The sequence below is a fragment of the Alnus glutinosa genome, chromosome 14, assembly GCF_958979055.1.
Source record: "Alnus glutinosa chromosome 14, dhAlnGlut1.1, whole genome shotgun sequence".
In the NCBI taxonomy this organism is placed as follows: domain Eukaryota; kingdom Viridiplantae; phylum Streptophyta; class Magnoliopsida; order Fagales; family Betulaceae; genus Alnus; species Alnus glutinosa.
Window position 1 is genome coordinate 23879697 of NC_084899.1, and position 18355 is coordinate 23898051.

At 34.0% G+C, this 18355-nt stretch overlaps 1 protein-coding gene across 2 annotated transcripts; it reads right to left on the bottom strand.

The window, feature by feature from the left end:
* Positions 1–4486: 4486 nt before the first annotated feature.
* LOC133857434 (uncharacterized) lies at positions 4487–14503 on the bottom strand. 2 transcript variants are annotated; one of them, XM_062292699.1, is made up of 14 exons: positions 14344–14502; positions 13578–13940; positions 12620–12794; positions 11009–11092; positions 10683–10924; positions 10362–10581; positions 9837–9916; positions 9409–9493; positions 8418–8549; positions 8206–8319; positions 8048–8095; positions 6640–6724; positions 5197–5253; positions 4487–5039 (listed from the first exon to the last, which is right to left on the bottom strand). In XM_062292699.1, the coding sequence occupies exons 2-14, from the start codon at positions 13799–13801 to the stop codon at positions 4900–4902; spliced, it is 1686 nt and encodes a 561-aa protein (XP_062148683.1). In that variant the 5' UTR covers positions 13802–13940; positions 14344–14502; the 3' UTR covers positions 4487–4899. The 2 variants fall into 2 exon arrangements, with proteins under 2 accessions (XP_062148683.1, XP_062148685.1); XM_062292701.1 differs by having other exon boundaries at positions 4956–5039; positions 8449–8549; positions 14344–14503.
* Positions 14504–18355: the final 3852 nt, after the last annotated feature.

An 18355-nucleotide genomic window follows, 5' to 3' on the forward strand; every position in this document is an offset into this window, starting at 1 on the left:
AAATGATATATAGTTCGACCAAGTTTTGAACATTGAACTCGATCAAATGATAGAGGCATGCAATTTTATACTTGTGTAAGGTATGCCATAATGATCGGGACCACAAGGCGAACACATTCAGATGGATGTTCAACGAACCCTAACCCTGAGAGTATGTACTACACATACAATAAATTAAGTCCTAACGCATAAACCATATTCAAGAAACTCAACTTGCATGTAAATCCTAAAACATAACTATATATACTTATATAAGTATGTGTAGCACAAATTTATTGTTGGGGTATATAATAGGAATTTTTAATATAAATAAATTCCAAAAAATTTAAATACAAGTACTGTATAAAACTAATTAGTTTATATACTCTAATTTGGTATAGGGTACATAGCAATTTTATACTCCAATTTATTTGTTTTTTTTTTTTTTTTTAAAAAAAAAGGGAATTCCAAAAAAGTGTTTTTCAGTTAGCCACGTGTATTAAATTACACGTGTCTGCCAGATGGCAGCGTGGAATTTATACACGCGGCCAATTGGCCGCATGTAGAAATTACACGCTGCCAATTGTTTGTACGCTACATCTGGCAGCGTGTCCAGAGAAACACGCTGCCATCTGGCCGCGTGTCTACAGTAACATCTACTGTAGACACGCGGCGATTTACGCCTTTTTTTGTAGTGATTGGTGAGACATCAAGATCATGTGTGGTATTGGGGGCATTGGTGGAGTAATTTGGTAAGCTCAGCTGCTCAATTTTCTGCTTTTATATGAACTATCATGTGGGAAATTTAATATATGAACTTCATGATAATTTAATTTAATCTTCTTATAACTACACAACGTCATGCTTTGGAAAGATTGTTTTGTAATTTCTTAGCAATGGCTTCAAGAGAAAATTAGTTCCTTGATATTTGGAGAAATTAATAAAACTCACCTGGTATAAATTTATTAATTTAAAAAATATTAAATAAAATCCAATATCTTTGAGTTCTGTATGCAAGAATCATTCCTCATAAACAAATTTGATCCATGAGCTGACTCAGCCAGAAAGAGTGTATATATATATATATATCGAGTTATTTTTGTGCTTGACTCCATCAAAATTTAGGTCGATCTGACCTCTTCCAAGATTGCTTTAGATATATCTTACAGTTCATAAGTTCAACCTTCATTATAATTAATTCTGTGGTAATACTTTTCAAAATTTCTATTTTAATTGTTAAGGCCATAAGTCTAGCTCTTGGCATGCATGGATGTGCATATAACAAAGGTTGATCTATCTAGATTATAGCTAAACATATATTCCATTGGCTTGGTGATGATAATCTTAATACTGTACTACCAGAGACGGAACCAGAGGCGGGGCGGGGGCTTGGAGCTAGCCCATGACTTTTTAGTTGGTTCTTTCAATTATTAATAGTTCTGCACAGTCGATAACTTTTTAGACGAGACTGAAAGAAAAGTTTTAAAATCGGGGGATGGCCCCTAGCCCCTTGGTTCCGTCCTTAACCACCACTAATAGGGTCAATAATAATTGTTAAAATGCTCTCTATCTCTCTCCGAATTGCAGCAATTGCCCAAAAAAGGTACAAACTAAACTAATATTTTCCTTCTCATTGACGTATTCTATCCATATTGTTAAATCATTACTTATCCAAAGAGCTTAAGCTAATAAAAATGGATTGATTTAATCATTTAGTTAATATTTTAAAGGTCCCTATCATATGCATTAACTTAAAACTCCATTTTAATAAGTGAAGCTCAACATGTAAAATATTTAATTAAAATTGACGTATTCTATCTATATTGTTAAATCATTACTTATCCAAAGAGCTTAAGCTAATAAAAATGGATTGATTTAATCATTTAGTTAATATTTTAAAGGTCCCTATCACGTGCATGAACTTAAACTCCATTTTAATAAGTGAAGTTCAACACGTAAAATATTTAATTAAAATGAGAAATGAATGACATGAACAAAATTCGAACTTAAATCTCAACTCTAATACAATATTACATCACTATTTATCTAAAAAAATTAAGTTAATAAAAAACAATTGATTTAATTAATATTCTCATATATATATATATATGATTCTATTAGCACCCAAGTCATCCCTCTGGCTGGAAGCAGCCTTTGGTAGAGTCAAATCTTCAAAACTTGCCGGAAGGGTTAAAGTCTTAGTCAGGCCATCCAGGCCAGCTCCCTGGATTTTTCTATAAACTTGTATGAAATCATCAAACACCCAAACAAATCCCACCTAAGGCATTATATATATATATATATGTGTGTGTGTGTGTGTGTGTGTGTGTGTGTGTGTGTGTGTGTGTGTGTGTGTGTGTGTGTGTGTGTGTGTGTGTGTGTGTGTGTGTGTGATATATATATATGTGTGTGTGTGTGTGTTCAAGCTGACGTATGGTGATACACACACACATATATATATACCAATTACGTGGATATTGTCAAAGAAAATGTTTACGAGGCACTCAAATTTAATTATTTAGTAATTGACGTGATAATTAAGTGTTATATGGATTTACAAACTGATGTGGCAGTACAAGTAGTACTGTTCCACTAATCATAATCAAATTTAATTATTTAGTGACTGATATGATATGATGTAAGCTAAAACATAAATTTATAGTACCCTTAATATCACTCACAGTGTTAATGGCATATTCATCTCTTTTGTAACACTTCTAACAACACTAGGTTATAATGTTACTAATTAACTTATACTGTACTGATTTCACAATCATAAATTAACCTTAAAAGATTTTGGATATAGTAGTTGGGATTAAGAAATTGTATATAGTACAAGTTTTAATTCAAAACTATAGGAAAATCTTGTCAATCCTTCTCTTTCCACATTGATACTTCATACTTGTATAATTAGATTCTCTCTCTCTCTCTCTCTCTCTCTCTCTCTCTCTCTCTCTCTCTCTCTCTCTCTCTCTCTCTCTCTCTCTCTCTCTCTCTCTCTGTTTTATTTTAAGTTTTCTTGCATTACCTTCTTCTCATACAATATACTAGGAACAAGGTAAGTCGACAAAGTTTTTTATTTATTTTTTTGTTTTTTTGCCAGACAATGTTTTAGAGATTTTAGTCCATGCGTCATCATGTGATTGTTTTGTCTGAAATTAAGAATTAGTCAATATTATGACTTATGAACTTACAATATGTTAGGGTACTTTCAATTTTATTACATACTTTAACAAAAATCGATGTGTTAATCCACGTGAGACTTATCATGTTAGTCATGTCAACCAAGTGAACCGCTATATCAATTTAGTAGCGGATGTGGTAAGTATTAGAACGTCGGTTTGTAAAGAAATTGTAATAAAATACGTAATATCCCTAGCAACACCATTCTCATTAACTTAAATTGCCCCGATAATCAAGTAGGAAATTACTAAAAGAAAGAAAAGAAAAAGAATTAACTTTTAAAACAGTAGTTTTTTCTAAGCAACTTAAAATAGTAGTTAATTTGTAATTAATGGTGACGCTGAATGGGCATATGATATTGACAAATGGCACTTGCCCACCATGATGACTCAGTCAAGCCATTGCCTGGAAGAATATCTTTAGAATTGATGCATTGTCTTGATGTGGCTGTCAACATGATTCCAAATTGGTGTATCAACACATCCTATACAAAGCTCAAGCAATAGAATGATTTCATAGGATATAAATTTTGATTCTCTTTTATATCTTTTCTTTGAGATTTCAAGCATATTTTGGAGCTTAGGAAAGATTTATTGAAAGGTCATGTATGTAAGCTTAGGCTTAATCAAATTTGGCTCGTTTACTAAACGGGTTCCAAAAATTAAGTTTAATCATGTTTGTTTAGTATAAACAAAAAGATCTATTTCATGGTTCAGATTAGATTTCACAAATTAAATGATGTATAAATTGTCACATCATTTTAAATTTAAAATAGCACGGCACCATTTATACAGTTAGATGCAACAAAACAAAATTTAAACCATAAAATGGATGCGTTCTTCTCATGCCAGGCATTAATGTGTTTGTGAGTGGCTTATCTCGTTTGCGATTGGCAAAATGTTCAATGTGTGAGTTGGATTGAGTAGGTCTTGAATTTCAAATACTATCAAGAACAAAATAAGATCATCTGGGGAATGACTAAGCATACATACATCATCTGCACTCCAACTTCCCACATATATGTCATGAACTAAAGCATTTCAGGAAATGCAGGAAAAATTGAAGATGGAGAAACCTCACAATAAGAAAGAGTCAAGCAGGATTAACAATGTCTATTTCTTCTCTTTGCTTTTCTCTCTCCCCCCTCCCATTAAGTACACTGTTTGCAGGAAATGGACTGACTGCCAGCCAAAGGAAGTTTAGACCGTGAATTTGGTACCCTAATGCCCATTCCAAAAGGGACAAACCAAGGCATCTTTACCAAGAAAACAGACCTCCCCACAGTTATCATCACATCACAAATTCACTGTCCAACACCATATCATCTTAAAAAAACACAATTAAATAGATGTTATGAAAAATAATTTCATTTAATCCAACAAAAAACACAATGTATACATGGTAATGAATGGCAGTGACTTTGTACACTATTTAACAGAATAACAAAAAAAAGAATGCAAAATACATGTCAGTGTGAAAGAATTAGTATTTACTTCTCAGTTTTTCTTAATCTTTAGCAACAGAAAAAGTTACAGGATTCTTATCCAAGCAGGCTCACTGATTAGTAGCTTCAAAACCAGCATACTTTCTTCACACTTCAAAGCTTGAGTTTTCAAACAAACCTTAGTTGCATGCTGCCCCATCGACTTCAAATGCAGAACCCAAGAATTACACCTAATTTACTTCGAAGTCAAAATGTGTTGACTTATGAGCTGGAGCTCCTCGCGTAGAGGAAAATCAGAGTAAGGCGGATTTATTCTGATTTTGAGATACTACTAGTTGGGGAGGCAAGAGATTCAAAAAGCTCCCTTGTACAGGTTGACTATTTGCAGATGTGTCAGATGTCTCAGATATTTCCGATATTTCAGACTCACCCTCTGTTGTAAGTGTACCCAAAGATGTGAGAAAAACAGAACAAAATAGTCTTGCCTATAGAAAAATGCCAGTTTAGCATACATACAAAATGGATACTAGCAAAAATGATTAACAAAGAAAAGTGAAACTATTAAAGGAAAAACGCGGTTATAAGCCTACCAAAAAGTGACTTGATGGATGGCCGCTTTGGTTTGTTGGGTTTCTTCTTCAACTCAGCTACAAGGAAGAGGAAATAAAATCAGCTACAGAAAAAGGTAATTGCCTGAGTAACTACTTGTCAAAGTGAAGTAACATGAGCATACGGCCTATATCCTTGTTCCTGGTGTGTTGATTTCGAAGATAACCCGCCCTGTTTAAACAAACCAGACAACCTAGTGTAATCCAATAACAATTCAAGACTAGCTATTTACAGATTGATCCTTATTTTCCAGATATTTGGCCACCTAGCATAAAATCACTACAAAGGAATTAAAAGAAATTGGAGACCGCTTGTATTGCCCGCAATATACTCGAGCCAAATAGCTCTGTGAATTTGGGTGCAGAAGCGAAAAAGATGCACAGAAGTCGTTATTTTCATTTAAATGATGGACCATTAAGCCAAGTCAATATAAACATGTACTCTAAAGAAAGTAAGGGGTTCGGCAGGATTCCCCAACTTAGTATGAAGTTAGAAAAAATCTTAAGAAGAAAACGTCTAGAAGGCTTTTAAGCATGAAAGTGAGGAATCTTTTGATAGATTTATCTGAAACCACAGGACCTTAGGTATGTGGCACAATCACATCTATTAAATAGTTGAGGGCCTTTGATTGGGTAAGAGAATCAAATGGTAAATATCAGCAAAAGTCTCCTATTCCATACTGTACCTTCAATTAAGAGGTTTGTACCGACTTATTGCTTTCTGGATTGGCTTATATATATTCACAAAGAGGTACAGTAAATTGGGTGTGCAGATTTCATTTCAACAAGTAATCTGATGCATTGGTAAACTTAAAATGAGTTATGAAACAATCGGTGCGTGCATATACGTCAGAACAGTGTGGCCCTAGCAAGATTGGAGAAAATCAAACTCAAGGCCAACCAAGGCTAGAGGTACAACCATTTGGGTTTCGCAATTTGATTCTATAAATTGTGCAGAGCTGTAATAGCCTGCTTTCTCATTGTGGATAGCAAGAGTGGAACCCAATAAGGTAAAAAATAGGCCTGTGCATTTTGGCAAAAGCAGGGCCTTGACCCAACCAAGAAAGCCAAAGATTCAGCAGTTGTTTACAGTCTTCAGAAAACCCATACACCGCTGCTTCTAATCTACCAGTTGTATACATGAGCTAGGCCAGAGATATAAACATGCCAGATAGGTGAGAATGATGCACTGGATCAAACAATTGCACTGTTTTATATTCATCCACATTCTAATTGGTCATTACATGGAAAAGAATATATTTTTATGAGGTAAAGGACTGCAAACATATAGGGAAGGTTAGGATAGACCACTAATCCAGACAGTATCACAACAATCTAATTTAGACAAGAAAAATTTACACACACCCAGAACTGACACCTCTACCAAGCATACTTAAAATGGATAAAATAGAGAAAGAGACATACCGATCCCAGGCACTTGATAATCATTGACAATTTCAAAGTTCTTATACGTGTAACCCACAAAATTGATGTCCTTAGACGAGAGCATCTGCAAAGAAAGGAAAAAGAGAACAAGAAAATAAAAAACGATACGCACATTGAAAGGTCTAACTATTCAGAAACCTAAACTCTTAATAAGATCATATGCTGAAAATAAAAAAGAATTTTTTTTTTTGAAAATAAAAAAGAAAAAATAAAAAAAAAAATTAAGAAGAAATTTTTCATAAATCATCAGGCTATAAAACATTCACTCAAAGCCATACAGGCTGCAGACAGGAAAGGGATGGTCATATTTCCATTAACCCCATGAGAGTCAACCAACAGTATGCTCTTCGATTCAAACAGAGAAGATTTACCCCCATTGAAACAAAGCATTAGAATCTTGACTGCAGTGTCAACTAACACAAGTCTAGCACAAAACATCACATTTATGAAAATCAACTTATGCATCAATGCAAATATATGATATCAATTCTGTGACTTTTAGTGGACCACACATCATTCTAACATCCTATGTTGTCTGAGAAACAATTTTGATAAAGACACTTCTAAGGCTAGGATTTAAAGCTTCTACAAGTTCAACAAATCAATTCCTCTTTCACCAAGATTACTCGAAAACCGAACATCAACTTTTAGAAGTCCAAAATTTTGACAAAAGTTACATGCTTTTTAATAAGTAAACACGACTCGCACATCCAAAAGAAATTAGACAAGTGACCTCACTTCCACCCTTGTTTATGGGGGGAGGCGATGCCATTTGCTCTGGAGACCACTAGCAACAAAAGTTCAAGCCTTGAAGGTGCTTCCTTGCCTCTATAACAGCCTCGTAATTTAGAGGGCAAAAATTTGCCAAAAATATACGTCCATCTCCATCAAAGCTAAGTTTCTCATTGGAAAACAGAAGAAAATTTGGACCAAGTGTCCTTTTTTTTTCCTTTTTTGGATAAGTATCTGTAAACAATGAATGGCCATAGTTCTTAACAACATCAGAAGTTTGACGCAATTTTCTTAAAGTGTTTCTTAGCACTCCATAGCTTTTATTACAAAAAATTATATTAAATCCCCTACCTCCTGATCTTTGCTCTTTAAATTAAACTCGAGCACATACATTTATAAAAACAAAAGAAAAACATCTTCAGCAAACCTAACCAAAATAGCATCAAAAGTACTGCTACTGTTCATCAATAAAGCAAGTGCTAAGCCACTAAGGTACCGGTGGACGGCATGATTAGAATGCCTTCATTACCAAATCACCATGGAAACAGGATCAAAGGAATACACTGCTTCATAGTTGCACCAAGCAATGGATTAAAGGGCAATATCAATGAATGACAAGCCACAGAAGTAGACCATGTAAGACTCGAAAATTTACCTTTCTCCATGGACCAGTTTTCGATGAACCCTGACCCTGGTTATCAGACTGTGAGAACCCAAAAGAATAAGCAAAAGAAAATAAGCGTGATTATCAACAAGAAATGCCCAGAAAAAGTAGCTCCATGAAAATAGGAATGAATTGAAAAACATTGGCACCTCGTCAAACTTTTCAAAATTTTGAGTGTCCAACTCATCATTGACCTCAGGAAGAAATGCAGCTTCCATTTGATATATCTTGTCCCAATCAATACCATTAAACCACAGATGAGCCTGAAGAAATGAAGCAGCAGCAAGGTAATTACCCTTATTCGCTACTGGCTTGTGGAATAAATCCAAGAATTCAGAAAAAAAAATAATAATAACAACACCTTTATTTCATTTGCGCCTTTCGAGCCTAACCTATGGTTTACATTACACAAAAGTTTACTAATAAGATCTTTTGCCTCTGGAGACAGCTTTGCTTCCTCAGGAAACTTCAAATGAGTTCTCCAATTTACTATCTGCATAAAACAGGGAAGAATGGCAACATCAAGGCAATAAAATTTCTCCTGCTTCCCTACGAAATTGTTTTTCTTACTTCTTTTAGGGGAGGAGGGGGTGTTTCCACATGAAATTAAACAAAAATTTATAAAATGACAATACTTCTCAGCATGTATCTAGCTTATGAGATGAAAAATTACTAATAACAAAGAACCATTAAAAAGAAAAAGAAAAAAAGAAAAAAAAAAAAGGATCCAGTTTTAGGGGCCAAGAAGAAGCAATCAAATTAATGTATCATTGCACCAGTAAGTCTGTTGCCAAATAAACATTTATGTTTGAAAAAAAAAATGGTCTTTACAAGAAATTTGTGATGAGCAGGTCAGATAATTCAACTAAATTCCAATAGAGTCAATTATTCCTGATGTGTATCCGTTATTTCAACCCTCTTACCATGTTCCATTATTCTCAAGATAACAACAACAAAGTAATAAGAAAGGAACTCCCTAGAATACAAATTTGATTTCTTCAGAATCAAGGGGTTGTTTATCAGATAAATTTTGCTCACTCAACTCAGGCTCATTAGCATTGCAAGGAATTCAAGCTCATCAAATCTTTTGTATGCTACTGCTTCAGTGCAATTCAGTTAAACCTTTGTAACCAAGCAATTAACCACACTTCATGAAAGAGTGGAAGCAATCTACAGACCAGTTTACATCATAGGAAAACAAAAGGCAAAAGATGCAGAGAGCTTTCAGTGAAACTTAAAATCAGATGTTAACTTGAAAGTATTAAAATGCAATATGACAAGATTGCTGCACTAATCATTAAGTAAATGTCACATGAAGTTTTAATGAAGAATCTAAGAAAGAGAATGTGTACCTTCCTACATGTTGACATGGGATCATCAGAGTAGAAAGGCGGGTACCCCACGAGCATTTCATACATAATAGCCCCAAGTGACCACCTGCATACAAATAATAACCATGATTTCATCGAAGTTAAATTGCTCTAAAATATATGGCATCACTAGACAGACCAGTAAAGTGGAATTATTTGTGGCCCATAACATTGAAACACACAAGACTCAATTCCATTAATTTTATGATCATAGTAGAGAAGAAATAAACAAACTGTGAATGCCAAGCCACAAAATCGAGAAAAAAAAATTGATCTGCAACATGCAAACAAACAGACTCAACTGAAATTTTAGTGTAATACTGCGCCAATCTCCATTTTGGCATGTAAATTGAATTGAATATTTTTCATGATGCATCCAAACACCCATACAGAACACGAACAAAACTCACCAATCACATTCCAATCCGTAACCTTTCTTCAACAAAACTTCTGGAGCAATATAGTCAGGTGTACCAACAGTAGAATAAGCCTGTAATGACCAAAATCAAAGTTATAGAGAATTTTTATTTAAAAAAAAAACTTCTGACAGTCACCACCAAAAAATTTCCAGGAACTCGAAAAAGAGATGAATTCTCATCCAATGCATGAAAATAAGTTCTTCAAATCACCAAACAAATGAAAAAAAAAAAAATATATATATATATATATATATATATATATATATATATATATATATATATATATTGGTAAGTTACATGGCACTCAATGAGTTTTGAACCCATGTTCTCACCCTTCATCCGTTTCATATGGGAGGAGAAAGTGCAATTTGAGCTAGAGCTCATCAGCACTAAACAAGGGCAAGAGACGGCATCATGTCTATTTATATTAATAAGCCATCATTACATAACAGAAAAAGTAAACTTTTGGGTTAGATTAAGGGGGAAGGAGAAAGAAAATCAAGAATAACAACTTACAAGAGTTCTTCTATTCTTTTGCCAATGCTGTAGTTGCTCTTGCTGTGTGCGTTTTGGAGCCGGAGGGCGTCCATCATTCTGTGCAGCCCCATTAGCATTGTTCGCCACTGAAAAATCCTGTTCTTGGAGTGTAGTGTAGTCCAATGGTTTACATAGTCCAAAATCTGACAGTCTCAAGTGTCCATGTCTATCAAGTAGCAAGTTATCGGGCTTGATATCCCTGTAAGGTGTAACATTTGCAAGCTTAATCTATGTTTGCAGTCCAATAAAATTACATTTTCTGATCAATTTCAGAATATATATATATATACACACACAAACCTATGAATGTAATTGCGTTTATGGATAGATTCAATAGCCAGAACTGTTTCCGCAACATAAAATCTGGCTTCGTCTTCAGTCAAGGTATCCTTTCTCATGAGTAAAGTCATCATATCTCCACCAGGTAGATATTCCATAATAAGATAAAGAAACTCATCATCTTGAAAAGAACAGTAGAGTTTGACGATGCAATTGCTGTCAACCTCCGCAAGCAGATTCCTTTCAGCCTTCACGTGCTCAACCTAAAAGGATGAAAAGCCAATTGGAAATAAACATAGCATACAATACCTTAGTTATCCAATATAGCAAGTCCGATAAATGTATACCTGGCCTCTACGAAGCATCTCTGATTTCTTAAGTTTTTTCATAGCATATACATGATCTGTTGTCTTCTCCCGACAAATTCTAACCTGCACCACAGAAGCAGATTTTATACTACTTATAATTTATAAACTTATAAGTTTAATAGCAAACACCAATAAGTTTCTAGGGGACAATGAAAAAAAGAAGAAGAAGAAGAAGAAAAAGGACATTGTGCATATCATCTATATCTCTTGCAGTCCCAGACAGTAAAAGCGAAGTAAAATTATAACTTAAAAGCAAACACCAATATAATTTTTTAGGGGACAACGAAGGAGTGAACAAAAAAAGACATAGTCCATATTAACTACATCTGTAGCAGTCCCAGACAATGACACCTAAGTTCTGCTATATCTCACTAGCTTCTTTCTGAGAAATGCTAACATTTTGGTTAGGTGCTTTGTTACAACTCTAGCTAATTAATTCTTGTTAGCTTTCCTTTGTCTAGCTAAAGTCAAGTCTTGTTTAGTTATTAAAAATCTTTTTATTTTCCAAATACGAGTTAGTCATTATCGTGTTCCGATTATGCTTCTCTGTAGGTAAGCCTTGAGAAGACAACTAAAACAACTTGGTTAATGAAAGTTAACACAAGCTCACCCATGCCTTACCATGAGAAGGGGGGGGGGGGGGGGGGGGGGGAGAGAGAGAGAGAGAGAGAGAGAGACGCACAAGCACACACAATCACAATCACAATGACCATGTAAAGATGGAAAGAGCCCCACACATTTTAAGAAAACAAAAACGTACTAGAATTTCTGGACAGGGTGGAGATCCTGACCTATTCCTTTTCTTTTATAGAAGTAAAAAATTTGCCAAGAGGCACCAATGAGGATGTAAGCAATTTACATGGGAGTAGAAGAAAGTCAACCCCTAAGGAAAACAAATCCCCAAATTAAAGTGTACAGAAAATCCAACAAAGAATGAGGAGGAAGGAAATTGAATTATAACTCCAAGAGAAAGAAGATATGAAACTCAAGTCTCAGCTTCTAATCAGAAACCCAACTCCCTTCAAGGAACAATTTTGTTTCTATCCCTCAAAAGGCACCACAAAGCAAAAAGGAACAACTTTCCCAACCACTTTATTTGTATTCGCACAACAATTCATATGCAATTGTGGTGGAGCTCTACCACAGAACCCATCAGTGTCCCACATACCAGGCTGAATACTAATGCCCCCTTTCCAAGTAGTCCAAATCTCAAGCGCGCACACAGAGTTCCTAGTGAGACAGCTGAATAGTGAGATATATTTTCTCCACTACCAGGAGCCAATATCTCAGCCCAATGAGACAGCCAGGTCAGAATGCTTAAGATAGTCAGAGATTCCTCCTTGATTCATAACAAATTAAGCGTAATATGCAACAAATGATTTGTGTTTAGTATTAGATTTTAGATAGGACGGGGGCTGTGAAAATACCAAGGCCAAAGATAGGTTACAGATTGTGGAAGCAGACACAGTATGAATGATAATATAGTACTTGCCCTAAAAAATGAGTAGAAGACTAGGGTAAACAGTTTTTACGGAAAAACAAAAGGCTGGCAAAAGAGATCATAGAACATTATATTAAGAAAGTAAATACCTCTCCAAATGCACCCTTTCCAATCATCGTCAATAACTCAAAATCATCAGCACCCATTTTATGCCTCTGAAGGCGCATGTACTCAGTTTCCTTCTTCTCCAAAAATTTAAGTAGGTTGTTTTGATCTTCCTCAGAGACATCAGCATCAGCCAACTTCTTTTCCAGTATATTCCGTCTGTTCAAGGGAAGTACAATTAGAAATCTTATAACTCTCAAGCACCAGAGTTTCAACTCTCTTGTCCTATTCACGGAAATATTCTTCTTGATAAGTACCTTATTAAAATATATTCACCTGATATGAAGTGGAAATTTCACACCGTAATACTCTCTTTCTTTTTTTTCTTTTTTTTTGCAAGAAACACTTGTAAAATTCTGCCAATCAATGCATAGATAAAGAAACCATTTATTACTTAAAAAACCTTAAGATGAAACTGTGTCTAACTCTATTGTCTCTTCACACTTCCAACTGCTAGAATATATCACAGGAGGAAGAAGAAAAAGAGTGCAACTACCTAGAAGAATAAGATCTATTAATAGTTGACCAACCTCTGCCAATTTCTTTTACTCCCTATTAGCCGTTCACAGCCTTTACTGGTAAAATTTCTACTTTTCTGTTAGGGGGAGAGGGGGCTTCTAGGAAGGAAATGATACAGCTTAAAGAGATAGTATATATAGCCACTAAAAGCTATAGGTCTTTCTGATAGCATTGAGACTAATCATCAATTAAAGGTGTTTTCTATGATACAACTCGTAGTGAAGAATTATTAAAAACTGTTCAACTTTATCACGGTTAATCACAGGAACAGAAACAACTCTAATTAAACAACAAAAAGGGCCACGGACACATGCAATTTGTCTTATTCTATAGAGAATGTCAAAGCCAAATCGGCATCCAAGTATTTCAGTATCCAAAAGCAAAAGTTCACCACTATGTATTTGAAGGGGCAATGAACCATACCGCTCCTTCCTCTCCTGCAGGTTCTTCATTTGCTCCTTGTAATGGTTCTCGATATACTGCTTTGCCGCCGCAACCTTCTGCTTTGTGACATTGGAAAGCGCTTCTGCACTGCCCTGCACATCCGGATCCCCCTTCCCTTCACTATTACCCTCCTTCCTCTTCGTGGAAGCCCTCAACTTGTCCCGCGGTTGAAGCTTCTGAAGCCAACTCCTCGCTGAATCCATTTCCTTCACGTCAAGCCCAATGGCTACCTCAAATCACTATATACCATCCCTCAACATAACACGATACATAAACCGAATCTCCCCCACAACCCACCAAACCATTCAACCCCAAATGCCAAAAAATTCAATGGCGCGCAATCTGCATCACTCAAAACATAATTAACCAACAAATTAAGCACCACTCTAAGAAAACATAAAATCACACGCATTAAAGGAACAAAAATTAATCGAAAAAAAAAATAAAAGAACCTCTCATTTTCCCCCTCAAAGAAAACAAAATCCAATGCAATATCTTCCTATTAATTCCAAAATTTCCATTATTTAGCTTCAATATTTCAGAATTCAGGGGGAAAAAAAATAGCTTCAATTTTCCTCGGAATACCTTAATTTCTCAGAAAAAGAACAATGTGTGAATGAATTTCCTCAGAATACATTAACTTCGCACATTTTTCATCCAACCAACAAAAAAAAATCAGAAGCTTGAAAACCAAGACATCCAATCCGTACAAAACCAAAAAGAAAAGGCTGAGAATTCGGATTACCGCGTAATTAAATTGTCCAAGGAGTCAAAGCACCCAAAGAATAAGAAATACTGCGATCCCCCGAAACCCTAGAGAGAGAGAGAGAGCGAGAGAGAGAGAGAGAAATGACAGTCACTCCTGCATTCTCGGATTAGCATGGAGTCCTAGCTTTGTTATATACCTTTTCCACGTTTGGGTTTTTTTTTTTTTTAATGCTTTCCGAATTTATTTAAGAAAAAAAAATTTGTTGTCACGTTGGATCGCACGAGAAATTTGATCCGAAAGGAATCAAGGATTCTCAATTTCTCTCACTCTGACACCAATAATTAAAGAATAATAATTATTATTATTATTATTTTTTTTTTTTAAGGGAAGAATAATAATTAATTGATAAAATAAAATAAAATAAAGGTGGTAATAGTCTAATAGATCTATAAAAATATTAAATATGTCTAGAAATCAAGATTAATTGGTTGGATTAATTACTTGTTGACTTATTAGTTAAACCATGTTAATTCTTGTTATTACGATAAATAAAAAATGCTAACCAAATTTATTGAATTTTTTTTTTTTGCTTTTTTAATATTTCTGTAATAATTTCATTTTAAATAAACATCATTAAAATAAATTTATAAACAAGCACATGATTGCCATAGTAGCTAAGAAAGTATATAAATGCCAATTACTATACTATTCAAACTAATTATTTTAATTATCTTGACGGTTGCCTTTTTTTCTTTTTCATCAAAGGTTTTTTTTAAAAAAAAAAATGAGCTGAAGGAAATTTTTTCAATCAAATTTATTAAATTGACATAAATCGTTATGTGATTCGTACATACATTTTAAATGGCATTAAGATATCACATACATACTCACATGTATTTTCAAAATGCACGAATCACGTGTTCTAAAAATACATATTAATTTAATATATTGAATTAAAAGAATTTATTCCAACAGCCGTTCAGAATAAAACTTTGTCCATCCTCTTTTGGCCAATAAAATAAATACTACATAAGAAGCTTTCTTATTTGTAATGTATCATTGTTTTATTTTTAAATACATCTTGAGTTTTATAAACAATTAACTAAAGGCATGCTTGGGGTTGTGTTTATAAATAGAGCTTTTATGGTTAAAAAATAACTTTTGAGAAAAAAAAAAAAAATCATTTTTAAGCTTTTTTTCAAAAGTACGCTTTGGAAGTACTTTTTGAGGTTTTTACCAAACAGACCCATTTTTTATATATTAAAAATACTTTTTAAACTTCTTAACACAATCCCAAACATACCCTAACTCCTCAAGCAAAATACTCCCTCTTTTTCTTGAGGACCACTAGAAAAGGTCAAACCCAACAAGCAACTTGGTAGGTTTCTTGCAGTAAGGGCATGATGGGACCATATTTAGTGATATTGAGCAAAGACCAAGGCAAATGTGAAAAAGTGTGAAATACATCATGTGGTGGTGAATGGGTTTACAAAATCATCGAAAATATAGGGTAAACAATTTTTAAAACAGTGTTTTTAGGAGTACTGCAATTTTATTTGGCGTAACAATATATATAAATAAGCTTTCTGTAGTTTGCTAGTGAGTTGTTCACAGCGTGTTTGAGGTGTATCCAGTGTTTACCGGAGGGATTGTACTCTGCTATGTTTGGTGATAAAAGTATTGATTCATTAAAAAAAAAAAAAATCTATATATTACTTATTACCTCAATCGCTAAAACTTGAACTGTTACATGGCAGTCTACGTGGCCCTTACCACGCTAACTACTAAAAATGTGAACTGCAACGTGAATACATCGTGTGGTGGTGAATAGGTTTACAAAATCATTGAAAATATAGGGCAAACAATTTTTAAAACAGTGTTTTTAGGAGTACTGCAATTTTATTTGGCGTAACAATATATATATATATATAAGCTTTCTGTAGTTTGCTGGTGAGTTGTTCCCAGCGTGTTTGAGGTGTATCTAGTGTTTGCCGGAGGGATTGTACTCTGCTATGTTTGGTGATAAAAGTATTGATTCATTAAAAAAAAAAAATCTATATATTACTTATTACCTCAATCGCTAAAACTTGAACTGTCACATAGCAGTCTACGTGGCGCTTACCACGCTAACTACTAAAATGTGAACTGCAACATGAATTTATATATTAGACAAGAAAAAAGTGTCCATATATATTATAAATAAGATTTATCAAACTTTTTTACATAATTTTGGTTCTTTTTCCTTTCTTTTAACAAGAATAGTACGAAAAAACCTTAGGGCTCATTTGGGTGTGTATTTTTTTATATTATATTATATTTAAAATTGTGAATACTAAGAAAATTTGTTTTTTGAAATTGTATTTTGATAGTTTATAAAATCTGAGATAAAATTAAAAAAAGTTGGATAAAACTTAAGTAGAATTTTAATTCAAAAAAAAAAAATGTCCAAACATGTTTTTGAAAAAAAAAAAAAAAAAATTGTTACCAAACATGCCCTAATGTTTCTCATCTTCTCTCCACAGATATAACGACACAACCAACCGTCGACCATTTAATCAAACCTAAAACTAACAATATTTTTAGCCTCCTTTGATATGCAAACTTTTCCCACAAAACAAGTTTAGCACTCAAACTACCAACAGATTCCATTTTATGTTTACAACAATCAACAAAGAGCCATGCAGGAAAAATACAAAACCATAAGGGGGTTTTGTTTTGTGAATTAATGAGGTCTTTTTAGATATGTTTGGATTTGCAATTTTCAAAAGCGCGATTTAAAATAACGATTTTAAAATGTGCGGTTTGAAAAATTAATTTTTAAAAATGCAGTTGAGCGTTTAACAAAATCGCAATTTAGTCTTTAAAATCGCAAATTAGTCTTTAAAATTATGCGTTTTCAAAATAGCATCATCTTAAGTGCGATTTGAAAAAGTAGATTTTCTGCGTTTTCAAATCGTAATTTTTAAAAACGCCGTTCCTAAACGATTTATGTTTTGTGATTTGGTTTAAAATCATACTTATTGTCTACGAAATAGCAATCTCAGACGCACCTTTAGTATAATGTTATTCTTCACATTCATTTATCATACTAATTTCACATAAGCTGAAGTGACATGATTTCTCATGTTAGTCCCTTTTTTTCTGAAAAAAAAAATAAAAAAAAAATATTAAAACACGTCACATCAGCTGGTATGAAATGAAGGCGAAGAAAAGCATTACTCATCCTTTTTATTGGATATGCTTGTTCTCACTCTCACAATTTCCTCTACTCTAGAACATAGAGATGAAGATAATAGGTTATATATTCATTGTTTGGTGGGATAGTTAAGCTCCTTTTTTGTCATGCAGGGTCCCATTAATGGAGAGCCAAGCCAAAAGCAGTGTGCTGGATAACTTTTTAGATATGGTTCAATTGGAAAGTGTTGATGTTATTGGGTTGGTTGTGTGGGGAGGGTAGGAGAAGCATAGCTATCAGAATGTGAGTGCCATAAACAAGCAAACAAAAAGAGCTACCTTCAGTTTCTACCCAAACCTTTTATTAGAATTTCAACTGAAGCATGAAGAGCCCTACCAACAAGTCAATCACCATGGTCCGTGGCTGTCTAAATCAGGTGGTTCGCCAGAAATGAATAAAAAATTCAAATACATTTAGTAACATCCCTTATCTTAACCCTAGCTTAGCCCGTAAGTTAGTTCGTGGCGACGGACTTAGCTGTGCAGGCCCGATTGGTTGAGCCTAATTTAGTTTAGGAAAATAGTATAAGAGCAACTTAGTAACATTATGATGTGGAACCGATCCTGTACGACGAAAAGACCCTAATAAGGACATTAGGGATTTGAGTGAAGGAAATTATGACACCCTAAAAAGTTGGTTCTACATTGAGTGGATAGATTATAAAGGTGTTCATAAGTGTTAAGTCTAATATTGATTTTTTATTAGGTGAAACTGAACTTTATAAATAATTATAAAAATCTCTTATTGCAACTTAACTAGTCTTTTTGAAGTGGTAATATAAATGTGATTAACACTTTTTCTTGAATCATTACA

Coding starts and splice junctions, on each gene's coding strand:
- LOC133857434 (XM_062292699.1), bottom strand. CDS start 13,801: ATGGATTCAGCGAGGAGTTGGCTTCAGAAGCTTCAACCGCGGGACAAG. Junction 8,550..9,408: donor CCATGTCAACATGTAGGAAG/GTACACATTCTC, acceptor TGTTTTATGCAG/ATAGTAAATTGGAGAACTCA. Junction 8,096..8,205: donor ATTTTGAAAAGTTTGACGAG/GTGCCAATGTTT, acceptor GGGTTCTCACAG/TCTGATAACCAGGGTCAGGG.